The sequence below is a fragment of the Giraffa tippelskirchi genome, chromosome 13 (genome assembly GCF_054371585.1).
Source record: "Giraffa tippelskirchi isolate mGirTip1 chromosome 13, T2T-mGirTip1v1.2.pri, whole genome shotgun sequence".
NCBI classification, from domain to species: domain Eukaryota; kingdom Metazoa; phylum Chordata; class Mammalia; order Artiodactyla; family Giraffidae; genus Giraffa; species Giraffa tippelskirchi.
Window position 1 is genome coordinate 55,668,973 of NC_137287.1, and position 20,544 is coordinate 55,689,516.

The 20,544-nt window shown below is 49.1% G+C and overlaps 1 protein-coding gene across 10 annotated transcripts in view; it reads left to right on the forward strand.

The window, feature by feature from the left end:
• The window catches only part of PFKFB3 (6-phosphofructo-2-kinase/fructose-2,6-biphosphatase 3), an 82,092-nt gene extending 71,973 nt beyond the window's left edge, over nt 1–10,119 (forward strand). For 3 of the 10 annotated variants that reach the window (XM_081556643.1, XM_081556646.1, XM_081556639.1), the window contains exons 12-16: nt 397–459; nt 571–635; nt 2,277–2,450; nt 3,952–3,974; nt 7,578–10,119. In XM_081556643.1, coding sequence (XP_081412769.1) covers nt 397–459; nt 571–635; nt 2,277–2,450; nt 3,952–3,974; nt 7,578–7,584 — 332 coding nt within the window. In that variant the 3' untranslated portion in view covers nt 7,585–10,119. Of the gene's footprint in view, nt 1–396; nt 460–570; nt 636–2,276; nt 2,474–3,951; nt 3,975–6,161; nt 7,320–7,577 lie in introns of those variants that run through there. The other 7 variants (XM_081556644.1, XM_081556647.1, XM_081556640.1 and 4 more) reach the window with 3 other exon arrangements.
• Nucleotides 10,120–20,544: the final 10,425 nt, after the last annotated feature.

Here is a 20,544-nt window from a genome sequence, read left to right on the forward strand (position 1 = left end):
GTGGGATTAACGGCCTCAAGAAACCCAGCCTTCCTGTCTCCCCACATCTCAGGGGCTGTGGGTCTTTGGGGAGGAGGCAACATACCTCTAAGGAGCTCCCAGCCCAGCAACCTTTAAACACTCTTGTGTCTGCCTGCGGGCCAGTGGGATCCCGACTCCTACAGTGTTTGGGGAATGATGCTCTTACTCTAGCTCGTTTCATGAGGCTTTGGGTTCGCTTCAATTGTGTTCTTTCAGGTGTCTTAGCAGGGCCGCCTGCTGCCCGCAGCAGGGCCTGTGCTGGGTCAGGGCGGTGGTGGTGCACACGGTCCCCACGCAGCACAGGCTCTCGTGAGGGCCTGGGTGTGGCCACCCTCCAGTCTCCCATCTCACCATGGGCCCTTCTGTCATTTCCAGAGGAGATGCCCTACCTGAAGTGCCCACTTCACGCCGTCTTGAAGCTGACTCCCATCGCTTATGGTGAGCGTGGGGACCCAGCCCCACCAAGACTGGTCCCCCGGGTGGGGCAGGCGGGGCTGTGAGCTCGGGTCCCTGTTTAACTGAAGCCAACCTGTCCCCACCCTTACCCAGGTTGCCGAGTAGAATCCATCTACCTGAACGTGGAGTCCGTGAGCACACACCGGGAGAGGTCAGAGGTGAGTGTGAGCTCGCAGTCCCCTCCTCACCCCTGCTGTGTCATCTGTCTGGGAGGGACCCATGGGTGCCAGCCCCTGGGAGGCCCCAAGGCAGCGGGGCTGGCAAAGGCTGTGTCTGTCGGTGGCGTCTGCCTGCTTCCGTTTGGATCTGTGGTCCTCGGGACTGCCCTCCCTGTGCTCTTGGCCTCCGAGTGCTCCTGCCTGCCTGTCTGGTGGCTTCTTAGCATCGTCCTCCGTTTTCTTTCTTTCTGTGCTTCTTCCCCCATTTGCTCTTGACACAAGAAGTGAGTGTGGAGGAGGAAGCCTCTTTTAAACGTAACCACGGTCTGGTTACCGTCGCTTTTTCCTCTGGGGAAGCCAAACGATCACAGGTTCCAGAGTCCCCGGTGGCAGTGGGACCCACAAACTTCCTGTTATCTATGTGCACTTACATCTCTAATCCTCACAAAGACGATAAAGAATGAAGAAGAGGGTGGGACCAGGGAAGCACAGCTGTAACTGGGAGTTAGCGATGTGGCGGGTGGAATGAATGATTCTCTGGACAAGCCCAGTGCATGACCGCACGCGACACCCCCTGGGGGCGGCCTGGAATTTGGTGGTCAGCCTGGCTGGGATCCCGCAGGAACAGCACAGAGTTCTGCCCAGGCGTAGGAATCTTGTGAAAGAAAGTTTGAATTTACTTTATACCAGCGGTCAGACTCCAGTGCTCTGCCAACATCCACCCAACCCTTTCTTTGACACCAAGCGTGACATTCCCATGTTCCCATCCCTGCTCTCATGGAGCGTGGCCAGAAGATCTTGGCATTAAAATCCCAGCCTCCAGTCGCCCGGCTGGTTGACTGAGACGAAGGTGGACCGCATCCCTTGGCTCTGATGGTGCCTTCTGAGTGGGGGTGGCGGGATGGGCATTGGCTTCCCCTCCAGGGGCAGCAGCCTCCCCACCGGACCCTCCCGTGGCAAGATGTTGGGGGGTGGGTTGGAACTGGGCTCTGATGGCCCCTGAAAGCTTTGCCGGGCAGAACAGGGCAGGGGCTTGATGGAGATCTTGGAGGTCCCCACTCCAATCGAGTTGTCACTTGGTCGGAAGAAGGCTAGCGTTTCCTGTGTCTGTGGTCCCCTGGCTGGGGTGGAGACTGCGTTTCCTGTCCGAGGCTGGGCGTGCTCCCCGGGAGCAGGCACTAGGAAGATGCCGGCTTGAGGTCAGCAGCAGGGGGGACTGGCACCTACACCTCCCTCCACCCACGGCTTGAGCCCAGGTCCCCGCCCTCTGCGTCCCTGGAGCCCGGCAGCCAGGTCTTCCCCCCGCCTCTCACATGCTATCACTGCATCACTGTCCCGCTCTCTCTTCCTCCCTCGCCTGCTCTGCGAATGTTGTGTCTGTCGAGTGGTTGTCTGGAAATGATCGGGGCCGAGGCTCAGTATGAGAGAACATCCCTTGTTTTTGCTGAGTGGGAGACGTGGGATGAGCCGGCGGCCCTGCGGTCCAGAGCCATTCTCCGTGGTCAGTCTTGTGGTCTCAGTGAAATCCAGGAGCAGAGAAACGTGTTTGGTTTGGTTTCGGATTTTTGGGGTTTTTTTGGCTTATTTATCTCCCCCTCCTCGTAACTGTCGCCTTCTCTCTTTTGTCTTTGTCTCGCTTAGGATGCAAAGAAGGGACCTAACCCGCTCATGAGACGCAATAGTGTCACCCCACTAGCCAGCCCCGAGCCCACCAAAAAGCCTCGCATCAACAGCTTTGAGGAGCATGTGGCCTCTACCTCCGCTGCCCTGCCCACCTGCCTGCCCCCGGAGGTGCCCACGCAGCTGCCCGGACAAGTGCGTTGACCCCCCCCTTCTGAGTCGAGTCGCATGCAGGGTGGGGGGAGCGTGCCCGGCAGGGTGGCAGGGGCCACAGACTCAGGCCTGTGTGGTGGTGGTGGGGGGACTGGGAGGAGAGGACACGGACTGTCCCTTTGAGTGTGGAACCCCCAGATCCATTCTCGAGACCTTGTCTTTGCACGGACACACCCTTTCCGGGGAGGTGGCCTTCCCTGGGCAGAGCCAGGCCAAGCAAAGAGATGGCCCAGTGTCTGTGATCCATTCACATTCATGGACAGTTTCTTCTAAAAGTTGAAGGCAACCCCCAGTTCAGGACCAGCTCAGCCCCCATCTGGCTGAGGGCTGTTGGCTTCTTTGCGGCCTGGGGACATGTCTTCTGTCCCCACGATGAGTATCTTTCCTGACTTCCTCCCTTGCCATTGCTCTGTTAGAGAAAAGCTTTGTCAGATGGGGCCCTGGGAATGTGTCTGGAGCCGGCGTGGACAGACTGGAACCTGGGCCAAAGGACCTGGAATAGATGCTTTCTCCTATAACATAGTAAAAAAAAAAACCCCAAAGCAGAAAACCAAATAGATGAATTCTTAGATTATTTTATCCTTTGTGATGCTAGGCTGAAAGACACTGGCTGTTGGGCCATAAAGTTTGTTTCCAGCACACACACTACCTTCCGCGACAACACTCGAGACTCCTTGCTGGGGTGTGGGATGTAGAAATCCCCAGGCACGGATTTGGGTCCCACCTAGGGGTCTTACCCTGACCACCACCCACCATGCCTGGCCTCTGACAAAGAAATCACAGGTTCAAGTTCAAGCTGAATTTGAAGGCCCGCAGGCTCTTTCTGAGTTTCCTGGAAACTCCTTTAAACCTTGTGCTGTGTGTGTGCAGGGGGCGGGGGGCAGGGGTGACAAGGCTGTGCCTCCCCGGGCAGGCCATAGGCCCGCTTCCGGCCTCAGTTTTCTCATCTGTGGGATAGGGGAGCAGCAGCTTCTGCCAGGGGCTGAACATGGGGAGATTCGTGCTGAGTGTGTCTGTGGTCATGTCCAGCCCTGGTGCCAGCTCTTATGTCACATTCTGTCACCTGGCCTTCAGTCTCCCTGTTTTTTTTTTTAAATGAGGGAGACAGACTGGCTGGAAGACATCTAATTAGTGATCCTTTCGGGCCTACCATCAGCGGTGATTTCGTGAAAACTTAGAGCTAAAGTGGCATGTCAGTGACATTGTGTGTTGGTGTAAATGGTGGGGTCACAGATGGAAGGTGAGAGGCCACGGTCACAGACACAGGGACCTGTCGGGCGGGGGTTGGGTGATGGTCAAGGCCGTGCTGCCCCAGGTGACGGGGGTCTGGGGGGCAGGCCTGTCCTGCGGGGTTGCAGACCTGGAAGCCGCTGGCCAGGCAGGGGGTGCCCAGGGCTCCGTCCCACAGAGAATGCCCGGTCCCCAGCAACCCAGGCCCTCTCCTTTCCCTCCACTGACTCTCTCCCACCTTTTCTCTCTGCAGCCTTTGCTAGGGAAAGCCTGTTTGTAAGTATTTTTCTCTGAATTCTTTTGCTCTTTGCATCTCTTTCTCCTTGCTTGCCAGCTTGGCCCTCCTGCCTGTTGAAGTGGTGAGGATAACGGCAGTTTTTGTAAAATCTGAAGGAGGAAGGAGAAAGGGTCCATGAATTTTCAGGACAGGACGCAGGGAGTGGGTTTTCCATGCATCCTCCTACCATCCTGCCCGCCACTGCCTTCTCCTCGCTCCCTCTCAGGGCGGGGCTGACTGTCAGTATTTGCAGTTCTCAGTGGCTGGACATTGGTCTGCTTTTTCCCTTTAGCGTCAGACATTGGCAGGAAGCTGGGTCTTTGCCTATTGATGTTGTCTTTTATGTTCTGGACCTCCCCCAAGAGCCCTACCATTTTGAGAGGAAAGTTTGCGCAGAGCAAAGTTTGTGCAGAGCCTAACCTGCACAGTGAACAGTGGAGGACTTGAGCGCCCCCTCCTGTTCTGCAGGGGTCCCCCACCTTCAGGGGCTCCGGGAACCCCGCTCTGGAGTGGTCTGCTTGGACACCACTGCTCTGCATGGTGTTGTCCTGGATCAGAGCACGCTCGGCCTTTACGGTCATGTCCAGGATGGGGTGCGGCTGTCTCTCTGCAATTTCTGGTTGGTTCAGCGCTGGTTTTAATTCCACTGGATAAATTCAGTGCTTCCTCTGCTCTGGTGGTCCCCAGCCACAAGAACGAACTGAGGCCATTATATCACAAAATTTTAACACGGGACACCCTGAAATATCACCCTAACTCTGAGTCACACCAGCCCTGTCTTCCCCTTCGCTGGCTAGGCTAATCCATGCAGAAACCTGGCTTATTCTTGGAAAATAGGAGCCGCTGCGCATTGTGTTTGGACTGAGTGATACCACCTGCCCAGAAATACACGTCGTCACTTTTCAGCTTGTACACATCCTGAGTCTTTAGTCCTTAAAATAACCCTAGGAGGTCGCAGGGCAGTTCTTGGCCCCGCTTCCCAGATGAGGGTGAGGCCTCACCCACAGTCTCCCCACCAGCCCTCAGCAGAACTGGTGGTTAAATGACTCTCCAGTCCCAAAGGCTGGCTTCCAGAGCTGCCCGGGTCCTGTGCACCTGCCCATCCCGGGCACCCGACGTTTGCAGCCTGTGGGGTGAGGCCAGAGCAGTTTGTCTTCCTTTCTGACTCTCGCAGCCTCTACTTTGCAGCAGCTTCCTGTGTTGAGACGTGTTTATTTAACAGTGAGCTTGCCCGTCAGAGTCAGTCTGTAAAAGCAACAGTCCTGTGTCTGTGACCCCCTTTGACACATAGAATGCCCCAGGGGCAAATGTTCTTGTGTGAAAACCAGCCTTAGGGGTTTAGAACCTTACAGTTTTGCATCTGTGCGTGTCCTCTTCCTTTTGATCCACAGCCTAGTGTTGCCAGGAAGGACATCTTCCTGCTGGGAGAGGGCCATTCAGCCACCCTTTGAGGTTGAACTTGTCTCTTTCTAAGGCTGGTAGTGCCTTTGGTCAGAATCCCTCCAGTTCAGTGAAAATGTATTCTCTGGACCCATGCAGGTGTCCCAGCGTTCAGGTGTCTTGATGATGAGAATATGGGTGTAGTGCTTAGCAAAATACCTGGCACGGGGCCAGTGCCGGTGGACAAGAGCTGTTCCTGAGGGAGGCGCAGTGCCCTGTGCTTTGGCAGCCTGCCCAGGCTGGGGGTTCCTTCTCGTGGGCAGCAGGAGTCCTTAGGGGCTGGGGACGGGGTGCCCTTGGGGTCTTAGGGTGGTGGCCCCAGGATGCTGGTGTCCTGGTAAAGCAGGCACATGACAGACAGGTGGGACACAGCACCTACCCTGCAGCCCGCTCCCCGGGGGCCTGCAGGCCGTCTGGCCTTCACAGTGCACCCTTGACTTTTTTTTTTAATCATAAATAATGCTTTTAATTATTTAGCTTCTTATAGTACTCACGTAACAGAAACTGACAAATCCACGTTGTTGTTTAGTCACCCAGTCGTGTCCAACTCTCTCGTAACCCCATGGACTGTAGCCCGCCAGGCTCCTCTGTCCATGGGATTTCCCAGGCGAGAATAGCGGAGTGGGTTGCTATGCGTCCTCGACTTTGAAATGTCAAATGCGCACTCCGAGGACAATTCTACTAAAGATGTTGTTTTGTTTTTCTTTCCTGACATGTTTCTTCCTTCCCCCTTCTATGCTTGAAAGACGAACTGTCTGTCATATTTTCTCAAAGTTCTCTCCTTACTAACCTTGGCAAGGTAAACGCTCCCTGCATGCCGGTCTCCGTGCCTCCCATGTCTCTCTGCATCATGGCGTCTCAGCCCTCGGGGCCTCATGGTCTTCATGGAGACTGGCCATTGTGAAGTCTGTGACTCATTCACCCAGGCCCCGGAGCATGTGTGTTTTTTAAAGGGCAGCCCCCATGTCTCCGTGTGTCCAGAGCCACGGGCACCCTGAGCGCATGACGTGGCCTGTGGTCTCCAGTGTCCTCATCGCATTGCCATCATTCGTGGGTGCCCCAGCCTCGGGCGTGTGATGTCCCAGGGAGGGTGGGAGCCGGACCTCCGTCTCCGACCCCATAGGTTGACCGAGTCCTACCTGGTTGTGAGGCTCGGGGGCCTTGGTGGAGACACCCAGCTCACAGGGCTAGTCTGATGCACTCGTGGTCGGAGGATCAGTGGCTTGGGGTCCGAGTCTGACTAAAAGCAGGCTCAGGTGGGGCCCCGGCTTCCGTGCTGCCAGCCCTGCGATGGGCCTCTCTTACAGAGATTCTTGGTTCTGGCAGGAGGGGAGTGGGCTGTGGTGATGCTTGTGTTTCTGTCTTCCTGGGTTCCACTTTCCCTGCCGCCTCTCTAACGCAGTCTGGGAGGATAACACTTTCAAAAATTGTGTTTCCCTTTTCTCCAGGGCAGGTTAAGGAGGGTGGGTTAGGGAGCCCACAGCTGTGCAGTGTAGGCATCATCTCCCCCGGACGATCAAAAACGATTTTTTCGGGGGCTTTGGTACTGGCCCACCTCCTTTGGGGCGGGGCTTGTGGGCAGGATTGCTTTTATTAGAACGGGATGAGAGCTTCACCCGCACGCGTCTTCTCTGCCCAGCCCCCTTGTCTGAGTTCAGGCATCCCAGCTGTGTCCCGGGTCCCCAGGGCGGTGGAACAGCTCCATTTAGGCCGGGCTGGGAGGAGGGTCCTAGTGCTTCTCCAGGTTTAAGCACCCCCCCACCGCCCCTGCCTGGCAGCGAGGCCAGCAAGAATGCCTCGGGTGGGGACGAGGGCAGCCTTGGGCTCTCAAGGGGGCAGGAGCTGGAGGGCCCCAGGTGCTGGCACCCAGTGCCCCTCAGAGCAGCTTGGACCCCAGGAGCTGCCTGCCCTCCCCACCCGCCGCCTCCCCGCCTCCTCCAGGCACGGATAAGTGCCCTTCCTGGCCCCTCTCCCCGTGGGACCCCAGGCTCAGCCACCACCACGTTCCTGGGCCGCACTGTGTTTGGTGATGCTGCTCCTCCGGGCCGTGTTCTCTGTTGGGGAGAGGGGGCCCGTGTCTCAGTTGCAAACTTCATCTTTGCTTGCGAAGCCTAGTCAACAGGAATGGTAACCGGCGTCTCCCTCTTCTCTCCCGAGAGCAGAACATAAAAGGCTCCCCGGGCAGCGTGGACGCCTCCAGGACGCACTGACCGCCCCCCCTGCACCCAGCTCCCGCCCTTCCGTCTGCCTGCTGCCAGCGATCCGAGGACGTCTCGCAGAGGGGAGCGGGGTGGAGGGCAGCATGGAGGAGGGGCTGCTGCTCCAGGGGCACCAGGCCCCCGCCTGCCCCTGCTCCCCCAGCCTTTGGGCCGCTCACCCTGTGGACCCCAGGTGGCTTGGGAAGGACCGTGCGCAGAGGAGACAGAACGGGGTGCCTCCCTGGGGGCTTGTTCATCTCGTTCTGTACCTGCCCCGCTGGGGATGATGCTGGTCCCTGACTCCTAACCTTAGCGGGGCCAGGCTCTCAGCTGCTGAGGGTCAAGGGAATGCAAGCTTCCAAGAGGCTCTTTGTGCATCTAGCCTGGACGTTGCCTCCTGCAGGGAAGCTCACAGCTTGAGCTGGGTGGGGCTCACCCAGGAGAGCCGGTCCTGGAGCTGAAGAGAGGACCCCTGAGCTGGACCTGCTGGTCAGCCAGGCAGCAGGCCTCTGTGTGTCACCCACCCTCCCCGATCTGTCCTGCCTCTGAGGAGGGCGTGGGACAGTCTGGCAGGAGGAAACACGTTGCTGAAACAGCTCCAGGGGCCTCGCCTCCCAGCGCAAGCTCCCCACTCAGCTCCTGGGCCTGCTGGCTTGTGCACTTTCTTAACGGCAGAGACTGACCTGAAACATCTCACCTTCGGCAACTGAAGATGCTCGGGGTTTGTGCCCTTGGGGCTGGAGCTCTGGAAGGTTGTGGGAGCCGGGCGTGCCTCTGGGGAGGTGAGGGGACCCTCCCACCCCAAATGGCCGGGAAGCGAGCATTGGGATTGTTGCAAGACTGACCCCGGGCGACGGCATGCAGAACAACGACCTGGCCCCTTCCTTGGGGACGTTCATCCCCTGTTGTGCTTCCTGGGTGGGGACAGCGACCCGAGCCAGGCCTCACACGTGGCCTCGTCCTCCAGGAGGCTGGCTGCAGGATACGGAGTGGTGCCCTGTGTGCGTGCGGAGACTGGCTGTGTCCTCAGCGCGGAGCCTGGTCCCCTCTGCGGGTCCAGAGCAGAGGATGTCCTCATTTGCCTTCACGGCACCTGTGGCATTTTTAGTGGGGGCGCTTAGAGCAGGCTGTGGACACGTGGTTCTGAACACCTGTAGTTTCTGCTTTCTGGTCTTCCCCTGGGGCCTCCAGGCACTTGAGGGGGTCGAGGCCCAGGAGAAGCAGTGTGAACTGAGAGGTAGATCTTATCCAGTGACCCTTTCCAGAATCTCGAGAAGCCGGTGCCAAAGGCCACCTTCTCTTCCTGTCCTCCCCGCTCCTTCCCCGTCTTAGCTTGTGAAGTAGTCACGGGGGTGGGGGGCCGTTTAGACAGCTGGAGCCTGGAGTGGGGAGAGGAGCTGTTTTTGTTTGTATTTTTTGTTTGAGAGGAGCTTTTAGAAGAAAAATGCATGTTTCTCTGACTGGGACTCAGTGGGGAGCGGGGACGCGATTCAGAGACCCTACAATCAGGTGTGTGGGTTTCACACCAAACTGTTCAAACCCTCCCTTCCCATCACTGGCCATTTTCCCAAGAGGGTGTCTGTCTGTCTGTACGTTCCTGTGCAGGGCTTGTGTCACTCTCCCTCTTTCCTGCTGCCTTGTCGTCGTGTGTGTCCGTGTATGTGTGTGTCTGTGTGTGTGTGTGTGTTTAGAAGGAGGGGCCTGCTGCCCTCCTCCTGAGGACGGCTCTCTTACATCCACCTTCTGGCTTCTTCTCTGGTGGTTGGAGCTGACCCTGAATTTTGACTCTTGACGGCTGGTCTGAGTGCTTATCTAGCCTCTGACTGCCTGAAATGGGTGCATTTACAAAGGAGGCCTGGCCCGACCAGGACCTTGGTTTGCAGGGGCCTTGATGTGGAGAGAGAACCTCACTGTGGGCGGAAGGTGGGGGACAGGCAGAGAGCAGAGGCTGGGGGTCCAGGGGCCACAGACTGGACTTCCAGGGAGGGAGGGGCGGGCAGAGGCTGTGTCTGAGCCGCGGTCGCGGGGCTTCTGCCTCGCTGACCATTGGCTCTCACTCCCCTCCCCCAGAAGCTTCTGGGACCAAGATTTTTAACTTTGCTTATTCATTTTGAGGTGGGCTTGCCCCTCCCCTTTTTCTATCCTGAGACTGTGGGCAAAGCTCTTCATATGGGGGTGGGGAAGAAAGACTGTTTGAACCACGCCAATGACGTTTTCGTTTCTAATACTTGAAATTTATTTTTTTATTATTTTGATAGCAGATGTGCTATTTATTTATTTAATATGTATAAGGGATCCTGAAGATGGAAAGCTGTATAGACTGCGTTTTGTTGGTTGGTGGGCTTGGGCGCCTTTTACATGTGACTTCTGACTTCTCTGTGTTCTATATAAATTTGTTCGAATTAATTACCTGGGATGAAGCTGTGCCAGCTTTCAAACAGAAAGCCTGTCGGAAATTTGTATATTTTGCAGTTGCCAGAACAATAAAATACCTGGTTGAAATACACAGGTGAAGCAGCCCTTGGTCCTTCATGGGCGGAGGGACAGGAAGAATCTTTAACTACACTGGAGGGGCACTACACCAAGTTTCTGCCACTCAGCCCCATCACCTTCCTTTAACCAGGATGTGCAGGGACTTCTCTGGTGATCCAGTGGTGGGTAGGATTCTGCGCTGCCACTGCTGGGGGCACCAGTTCAAGCCCTGGTCCAGGGAACTAAGATCCTAACATGGCTTTCCGCCGAAAAAACCCTGGGAACTTGAAATTCACCTGTATCAGATAAAGTCATTCCATCAAACAGCTGTAGTGCAAATGGCTTAATGATCTTCCGTGATCCTTATCCTATGTGCCCTGGGTAGGGGAAGGCTGTTTCTGTCCACCTGTTTTGCAGATGAAGAATTTGAGGCTTAGCAAAGGTCAGTTACTTCCTCCAAGGCTGCTTAATGGGCAGATATCAAGGATTCAAATCCAAGTGCCTGGGACTCTAAGTTTTGTGTCTTTAACTATCATAAAATTTCCCCTCTGCATGTTCTTGGTCTTGCCAGAGTAATGGAGTTAGCAGTGGAGCCTGTGAGAGGTCAGGTCAAGCTGCTCGCCTGCGGGGCTGGGAGTCGGGCTGTCTTCCAGCCTGCTCCATTTGGGGCCTGGCTGGTGGTCAACACGGTCAGGGTCTTCAGCGGGGAGAACATGGGAGCCCTGGTCTGGATTCCGGAACTCCCTTGGTAAAATCAGAATCCACCTTTCTTAGGTCCTTCCGAGAAACTGACTAGGGCTTTTAAGAGGCAGCAGATTGCACCATGTCATAGAGAGGGGTTGTGGAGTCAGGGCGGGGGTGGGCCTGAGTGTCTAGGAAGGATTGCAGCAGCAAAGTGACCTCTAAGCAAATAGAGCCTGTGGCATGCATCCCGAGGGCAGGGCTGTGCCTGCGTTCACGCCAGGTGTTCCCACCTGTGGATCTGGGCAGGGGGAGGGGCCTGCAGGCAGACTGATACTCATCTCACTTCACCCTTGGCTAACTTTCCACTTTTCCCACCACCTCGGTGGAGACTCTCATAACTTGGAATCACTTAAGCTGTAGCGGGAGAATTGGCCAACTATTTGGGATGAAAAAGCCAACCAAATCATAGAATTGCACCATCTAAGTGAAAATCAAATTTATTAACAAAAGAGAAGAAAATGTCGGTGAATAATTTTTGTTGGACAGAGACCAAGCTTAAAAGCAATAACAGAAACTACAAAGGAAATACTGAGATTCCATCTTATGAATGTTTTAAGTCCAAGGTCGTCAAAAACCTTGAACATGAGCAAAAGCAAAACCACAGGCTAGTGGATATTTGCAACAAATTAGAACGCCCAGTTTTTCTAAAATGTAAATTGGAAACACATCCAGAGCAGTAAGAAAAAACACAACAACTCTTCTAGATCCTTGGACAAAGGCTTGTAGTTAATCCTTACTGTGAACCTTGGCAATTCTAAAGACAGGACAACTGAAGTTTGTTACAGTTAAGTTCTAATGGCTGTTTTATCAACTTGAGTTGGAACTCACTTTTTAAAAAAAAATTTGGCTATACCAGATCTTCGTTGTAGCATGCAGCCTCTTAGCTGTGGCATATGGGATCTAGTTCCCTGACCAGGGATTGAACCTGAGCCCCCTGCATTGGGAGCAGGGAGTCTTAACCACTGGACTGCCAGGGAGGTCCCTGGAGCTCACATTTTTGACACAGTGAGAGCGGTTTGGGTCAAGGCTTCAGCAGCGCTTTGATGGCTTAGGTGCTGTGCTCAGTCGTGTCTGACTCTGCCACCCTAGGGACTGAAGCCCACCAGGCTCCTCTGTCCATGGACTTCTCCAGGCAAGAGTACTGAAGTGGTTTGCCATTTCCTTCTCCAGGGGATCTTCCCGACCCAGGGATCGAACCCGGGTCTCTTGTGACTCCTGCATTGGCAGGTGGGTTCTTTACTACTAGTGCCACATGGGAAGCCCCAGTGGCCTAGGTAATCTTGATATGAAGGCAGTGGTTTCAACCTACAGGTTCTGACATACACCTAAGCTCATGATAAGGAGAACTTGCGTAAAAGCAACAGAACCATGGAGTTTGTAAGATATACAAACTCTCATATATAAAATAAATAAGCTACAAGGATATATTATTATACAACACAGGGAGTATAGCCATTATTTTATAATAATTAATATGTGCTTAGTCACTCGGTCATGTCCGACTCTGCAACCCCATGGACTATAGCCTGCCAGGCTCCTCTGTCCATGGGGATTCTCCAGGCAAGAATACTGGAGTGGGTTGCTGTGTCCTCCTCCAGGGGATCTTCCCAACCCAGGGATCAAACCCAGGTATCCCACATTACAGGCAGATTCTTTACCATCTGAACCACAAGGGAAGCCCAAGAATACTAGAGTGGGTAACCTATCCTATCCCTTCTCCTGGGGATCTTTCTGACCCAGGAATCGAACCAGCGTCTCCTGTACTGCAGGAGAAAGATGGTCTTGGGTTCACCTCTGTCCCACCATGACCTCCGTGTGTGGACCTGGACAAGTTACTTCCTGTTTTTTAACTTGTTCCCCACCCATAAAATGGGGAGACTCATACCATGTTTTTGTAAGATACACCATCAGTTTACTAACTTTTTGTACAAAAGAGAATGAACCATATGCACAACCAATGCAAGACGAAATTCTATTTCTGTTGTGTTAAACCAGGCTTCCCTAGTGGCTCAGTTGGTAAAGAATCTGCCTGCAATGAAGGAGACCTGGACTCAATCCCTGGGTGGGGAAGATCCCCTGGAAGCGAGCATGGCAACCCATTCCAGTATTCCTGCCTGTCAACTCCCATGGACAGAGGAGACTGGCGGGCTGCAGTCCATGGCATCACAGAGTCAGACACGACTTAGCTACTAAACCACCACCCAAATGTAGAACGAAAGTCTCCTTAGAAGTAAGGCAATACTGTCATGAGTTTCCAGGCTTTTTGTGAGGACTAAATCAGATAAATGAAGAGCCCTTGATGGTTCTTGGCATACAGTGAGCACTGAAATGGCCATTATAAGACTCTTGAGAGTCCCTTGGACTGCAAGGAGATCCAATCAATCCATCCTAAAGGAGATCAATCCTGGGTGTTCATTGGAAGGACTGATGTTGAAGCTGAAGCTCCAATACTTTGGCCACCTCATGCAAAGAGTTGACTCATTGGAAAAGACCCTAATGCTGGGTAGGGTTGGGGACGGGAGGAGAAGGGGACGACAGAGGATGAGATGGTTGGATGGCATCACTGACTCGATGCACATGGGTTTGGGTAGACTCCAGGAGTTGGTGATGGACAGGGAGGCCTGGCGTGCTGCAGTTCATGGGGTAGCAAAGAGTCAGACACAACTGAGCGACTGAACTGAACTGAACTGAACTGAATCTACTAATGTGTGCCAGGTCCTTTGAATGCAAAGGCCAGGCTGTGATCCTGGCTTTACAGGTGCGGCTCTGAGACTGGGGGATCTCAAGGAGGCTGCTTGGCTCTGCCCAGCCAGAACTGCGGATCAGCCCCAGGGGACAGGCTGCCAGATTACCCAGCCTAAGAGCCACACCGAGGAGCCAGACCCTGCTCAATGAATCACGGGCCATGGGAATGGGACTCAGTCACATGTTAGTTAGCAAATGGGCTTCTGTGTCCCTGGGGCTGTGGAGAGGTCTGTCTGCTTCCAAAAATGCCTAAAGGGAGGGAGGCTCCAGAGGGAAGGGATATATGTGTACCTACAGCTCTTTCACTTTGTAAGTACAAGAGAAACTAACACAACATTATAAAGCAATTATACTCCAATAAAAGAAAGAAAGAAAGAAAATAGAATTTCTTTAAGGGGTCCTGATTCAGGATGTCCAGTCTCTTAAGAGTCTGTGTTTCCCCTCCCCACCTCTTTTAAACTGGGCCTCAAGCCCATCTTTTGGGGTACCCCATCCTTGGGGTACAGGACGGTTTCCTAGGAGCTCCCCTAATAGGTTAGGGTTAGGTTTTAGGCAAATAGTTTTCCAAATCCATGGCTTCCACATTTGCCCTTTCCAAGGTAGTTTGAGAAGTTTGCTTAGATTCTCAAATAGTCTTTGTCTGCTTTGCAGACAAGGCAGAGAAAGGCAACTCCCCTCTCCCATCCCAGAAGCACTCACTGCATTGAATGCACCCCGAGTGGAAACACCTGCAGGGCACCCAAGAAAGAGAAGCCTCCTTTAATGGTTAACTCAGGCACTACAGCCCTACAGGGATTTCTTTCCTACCTGCTGCTACTGCTGCTGCTAAGTCTCTTCAGTCGTGTCCAACTCTGTGCGACCCCATAGACGGCAGCCCACCAGGCTCCGCCGTCCCTGGGATTCTCCAGGCAAGAATACTGGAGTGGGTTGCCATTTCCTTCTCCAGTGCATGAAAGGGAAAAGTGAAAGTGAAGTCGGTCCGTCGTATCTGACTCTTAGCGACCCCATAGACTGTAGCCTACCAGGCTCCTCCGTCCATGGGATTTTCCAGGCAAGAGTAGTGGAGTGGGGTGCCATTGCCTTCTCCATCTTTCCTACCTAACTCCTGTTAAACATGAGACTCAGCTACTCTTGGAATGTTTTGAATTTAGAACAGTTAATGCAATATAAGTTAGTGCAACAGCTCTCCGGGTTTCTGATCTTAAGACACTTTTAGGGACTTCCCTGGTGTTCCAATGGTTAAGATTTTGTCTTCCAGTGCAGGGGGTATGGGTTTGATCCCTGGATCCCACATGCCTCGCAGCCAAATATACCAAAACATAAAACAGAAACAATATTGTAACAAATTCAATAAAGATTTAAAAAATGGTCCACATCAAAAAAAAAAATCTTAAAAAATAAATGTAAAAAAAGACTCCTTTACACTCTTAAAATCATTTGAGTCCCAAGAGCCCTTGTTTATGTAGGTTATATCTATCATATTTAGTGTATTCGAAATGAAAACCACAAAATTCAAAAACTATTAACATGTGTTAGTAATTTATTTAAAAAAACAAACTCATTCACCTGTTATAACTAACCTATATTTTATGCAAAATAACTATAATTTTTCAAAACAGAGAATATTTAGATAGAATGGCATTTGTATTTTTCAGAAAGGTCGTTAATTGCAGGTTCTCATATTTGATTCGGTATTCAATCTATTGTAATGTGTTGCTTTGGCTGATATATGGGAAGAAAATCCAGCCTCACACAGAAATGTAGATGAAAATGGATGGAGTACGTTAATAGCCTTTTCAAATAATTGTGAAATTCCTTTTTGTCCCAGACTGGACAATTATAGTTAGTTGCAGTGCTGAATCTCAAACCACCTCAGTGAACTTTTAGTACTATGTTACATTAAAATTCATTTGGTGGATCTTATTTTTGGGTTGATTTTTCATCCACACATGATTATGTAACATCCAACATTGGCCATTTGGAAAATATTGACTGACTAAGTTATGGACATCTTCCAATATTGACACATTCCATAACACAATATTTAAAAAAATCACATTGATTAATCTCCCTCTGATCTCATCAAAAAGTTCTCAAGAAAAGAAAAGAACTTCCCTGGTGGTCCAGTGGTTAAAAATCCACCTTCCAATGCAGGGGATGAAGGTTCAATCCCTGATGCAGGTTCAGTCCCTGATTGGGGAACTGAGATCCCCCACAGGCCTTGGGGCAGCTAAACCTGAGCTCCACAATGAGAGAGCCCATGTGCTGCAAATAAGACCCAACACAGCCACATAAATAAATTTTTTAAAAAGAAAATTCTCAAAGTATTGGAAAGCAATGAGCCTTATAGTGATGGATTCAAGTTTTCTATACTTGTAGTTTTTACCTGAAAACTCAAAATGGTCAACAAATACTGTCAGTTGTTTTCCTTAAAGTGATAATCTCACTCATTCATGTTTGAGAAAATATCTAAGTATTATCATTTAAGGCTTTTTAAAGGGAAATCTGCTAATTCCTGTGCATAAATCCTTTCAGTGGCCACCCATTCATTTCCCACAAAAAGGGACAGGACATCAGCATGGCAGGCAGAGCCCCCAAGCCAGGGACCCTTCTGCGGAACTCTACCCTTCTGCTTCAGATTACTTCTTACTTTTCTGTCTTTTATTAACCAAATTGTTTTCCACTTGATTAGTTACAGATCACATGGCTGCCATTCTCATCACACGATATTTTATCAGATGCTGCAGTGGTAGACAATGGATAAAAGGGCTCCCACCCAACTCTGCATTTCTCTTGGAATTGCAACTGTTGTTTAATAAAAAAATTTTTATTGAAGTATAGTTGATTTTCAGTATTGTGTTAATACCTGGTATACAGTAAAGGAATCCATATATATATTCAATATCTGTATTTCCATATATTTATATATATATTTCTTTTATATATTACTTTTCATACGCATTTCTATTATGGTTTATTACAAGATATTGAATACAGTCCCCTGTGCTACACAGTAGGACCTTGTTGTTGATCTGTTTTACATACAATAATCTGTATCTGCTAATCCCTAACTCCTAACGTATCCCTCCCTCACCCTTTCCCCTTTGGTAACCATGAGTTTGTTGTCTATGTCTGGAAATCTGTTTCTATTTTGTAAATAATTTCATTTGTATGATATTTGAGATTCTACATATAAGTGATATCACATGATATTTGTCTTTTTCTGACTTATTTCACTTAGTATCCTCTAGGTCCATCCATGTTGCTGCAAATGGCATGATCTCATTCTTTTTTATAGCTTAGTAATATTCCAGATTATGATTTTCTCTAGATATATGCCCAGGAGTGGGATTGCAGGATCATATGGTGGCTCTATTTTTAGTGTTTACTGCTTGTGGATTTTTTGATGATGGCTATTTTGACCGAAGTGAGCTGGTACCTCATTGTAGTTTTGATTTGCATTTCCCTAATAATTAGCGATGTTGAACATCCTTTCATGTGCTTTTTGGCCATCTGTATGTCTTCTTTGGAGAAATGTCTATTTAGGTCTTCTGCCCATGTTTTGATTGGGTTGTTTGTTTTGATGATATTAAGTCACATGAACTATTTGTAAATTTGTATCTTTTCAAATTAGAGTTTTCTCCAGATATATGCCCAGGAGTGGGATTGCAGGATCATATGGCAACTCTATTTTAAGTTTTTAAAGGAACTGCCATACTATTCTTCACAGTGACTGCACCAACTTACATTCCCACCAACAGTGTAGGAGCATTCCCTTTTCTCCTCAACATTTTTATTTCCCTTTTGTCCAGCATTTATTATTTGTAGACTTTTTAGTGGTAGCTTCGTTGCTAAGTCATGTCTGACTCTTTGCAACCCTATGGACTGTAGCCCACCAGGGTCCTCTGTCCATGGGGTTTTCCAAGCAAAAATACTGGAGTGGACTGCCATTTCCTTCTCAAGGGGATCTTCCCCACCCAGGTTTCAAACCTGGGTCTCCTGCATTGCAGGCAGATTTCCTACCATCTGAGCCACCTTGCATTTCATGTAGACTTTTTAATAAAGGCCATTCTGACCAGCTTGAGGTGATACTGCTTTGTAGTTTTTATTTGCTTTTCTCTAATAATTAGTGATGCTGAGCACCTTTTCATGTGCCATTGGCTGTCTGCTGAATCTCGACTCTTGATCCTCATGTTGGATGGTGATGAGGGAGGGCCATCTACCTAATCTCATCTCCAAGAATCTGGGTTCAATTTTCCTCCTTCCTCCAGTTTAATACCATCTCTGGCCATACACCCATGACTTGTTCAGGACAGTGACATTTAAAATGGTACACAAGTTTTCCCCTGGGGGTTTTAGGGAAGACCTTCTAAGATGTAAGATAAACAGAATCATTTCTAGCAATCCCAGACTTTAAAATCCATTTTTTTTTTTTTGCAAAAGTTACATGTCTGAAAACATGCCTCTTGCCCATGTTAAATCTCACCTAGCTGAATTGCCCTAGTATGTAAAAAAATTCTATGCCACAAAGCAAAAAGTAAGACTTCATCAATTATTAATTAAGATACCCTGAACCCTGGACTTCCTGCCTTTCCCTGCTTTATAGATATTTCGTTAAAAGGAGATTCATTTTGTTACATTATTCTGAATGGCATATGGTAAAAGGAAGTGGAGGAAATAATAATTTTATTTCAGTGTCTTGGCTTCTTTCATTTCTCCATTGGTATCCAAGCATACAGGCTTCCCTGGTGGCTCATCATTAAAGAATCCACCTGGCAATGCAGGAGATGCAGATTCTATCCCTGGGTCAGGAAGATCCCCTGGAAGAGGGCATGGCAACCCATTCCAATATTCTTGCCTGGAGAATTCCATGGACAGAGAAGCCTGGCAGGCTATGGTCCATGGGGTCGCAAAGACTCAGACATGACTTAGTGACTAAACAACAGAAACAGCAATCCAAGGATACAGCCCTCTTGAAAGACAGTCCATTTTGTGCAAAGCAAAGACTATCATAAGAAATACTGAGTGCTTAACATTAAAAAATTTAAACATAAGCAATTATTTTCAATTATTCTCAATATTCTTCTCCATCTGGAGAGAAAAATACCTTTAAAAAGTCAGCAGCAATATAGGTTGTCATAAATATTCTTTAAAACACAGCAGAAATGCTTTCTAGGGCTAAAACAATTTGTAGAAAACATTGGAAAAAGTTTCCTCATATGAAAGTTCTACATCATCTCTTATACTACTGGTTTTGGGGGGTGATGTCTACATACCTATGACTTACTGTAAAAATTGTTGAGTGAAAATTTACCTGGTGAGAGTGAGAATGAATGATAAAGCATATGGGATAAAATGTTAGCAATAGGGAGACTTAGGTAAAAGTTATACATTTCTTTTGGTTTTATTTTTATTTTTGCAACTTTTCTGTACTTTTGAAATTATTTTCAAAGAAAAAGATCAAGATTATATGTTTTCATGTGCTTTTTTAAAAAATAATAAACACATCTTTGCTGATGTCATTAATAAAAATCTGATTACATTACTAGCAAAAAAGTATTTCCTTTAGTTGAAGTTAGGGGCAGTTACTCTCCAAAATGTTAAACAATATCCAACACTAATATCAAAACATTAAATTTTGCATTGTCTTTACCACTTTTGATATTCTGAACAATTTTATTGAGCAAAATAAAATAGAAGATGACATGATTATTTTATCTTCAGGAGTGTCAAGGTCTAAGAATCCAAACAATTTTTACTATAAAGTCAAAATCTGGGAATGTCTAAGGAGTTGCTCTTTTCCCCTCTTGAAATCAGTAGTGTAACAAGGATTAAAAAGATAAACTCTTTTCAGTGCTTCTGACAGAGTAGAAAGAATGAGAACAGAAGCGTGGAAACATGTAAAGGACGTGAATTTCTTCCTGAAGAATTTCCTGAATTCTTTAAAAAGTCTTGTGTCTTTTAATTAGAAGGCTGAAACCAACAGTTACTGAGTCTGAGCTCGCTCCGCTTGCCACATGCCAGGCCAGTGAATCAGAGACAAGGCAATGGAAATCAAGTCAAAGAAACATCCAACATGGAGGCAGAGTTGCTCCTTCTTTGCAATACTGTTCTATCAAATCGTATCATGAAATATTTATTCTGATTGCCACCAATCCTCCTTTTATCTTCAAATGCATAGTGATGTCTACCTCCTTGTAGTTAAAATTAGAATGATGTGCCAGCCACCAGACAGATTAGATTTCAGCCACATTAACCATTCTCTTTTACTAAATCTGTTACATCAGAGAAAAGCCAATTCTGACTCCATGCTGGAACTTTCCTTGACTTGCTTTCTGTTACTTTTGTTATTATAATCATATGTGAAGGCCTGTCTCAGAGAATTCTGCAGCCTCTGCCTGACTAAAGCATCTTTGTCCACCTGTTGATGGAAGGAAGGAAGAAATTAACACATCCCCTTGCCTGAGACTTGCCACTCTAGGAGATATCTGCAAGATTGGGGTTTTTACTTTGTTTCCTCACCTCCCCCCATCTCTGTTCTATAACAGAACCTGGGATACAGACTCTGACAAGATGCTTATTTTGAGACATTAGTCTGCTATCTTCTTGGTCAGCAGGCTCTCAGAATAAAGTCATATTCCTTGCCTCAACAAATATAGATAGAGAAAGTCTAAATTTGGTGGTTAGTGAAAAGAATGGAGCTGCTTCTTGTTTTTATTTTATATATTTCTGTTTTATCTTTTAAAAGCAAAACTTAACATTATTGTTATTTTATAGAGTCAATGTCTATAGGGACTTGCCCAGGACTAGATGGCTAGGATATCTGGGTTCTATGGCCATTAGGATCAAGTCCGTGTAATTTAAGGACCATTTATCATGCACTTACCATGTGCCTGGTGTGAGGATACTGAACATTTTAGATTTCTTACATATAAAATGAAGGGAGTAGACTAGATAGTTTCACAAACAC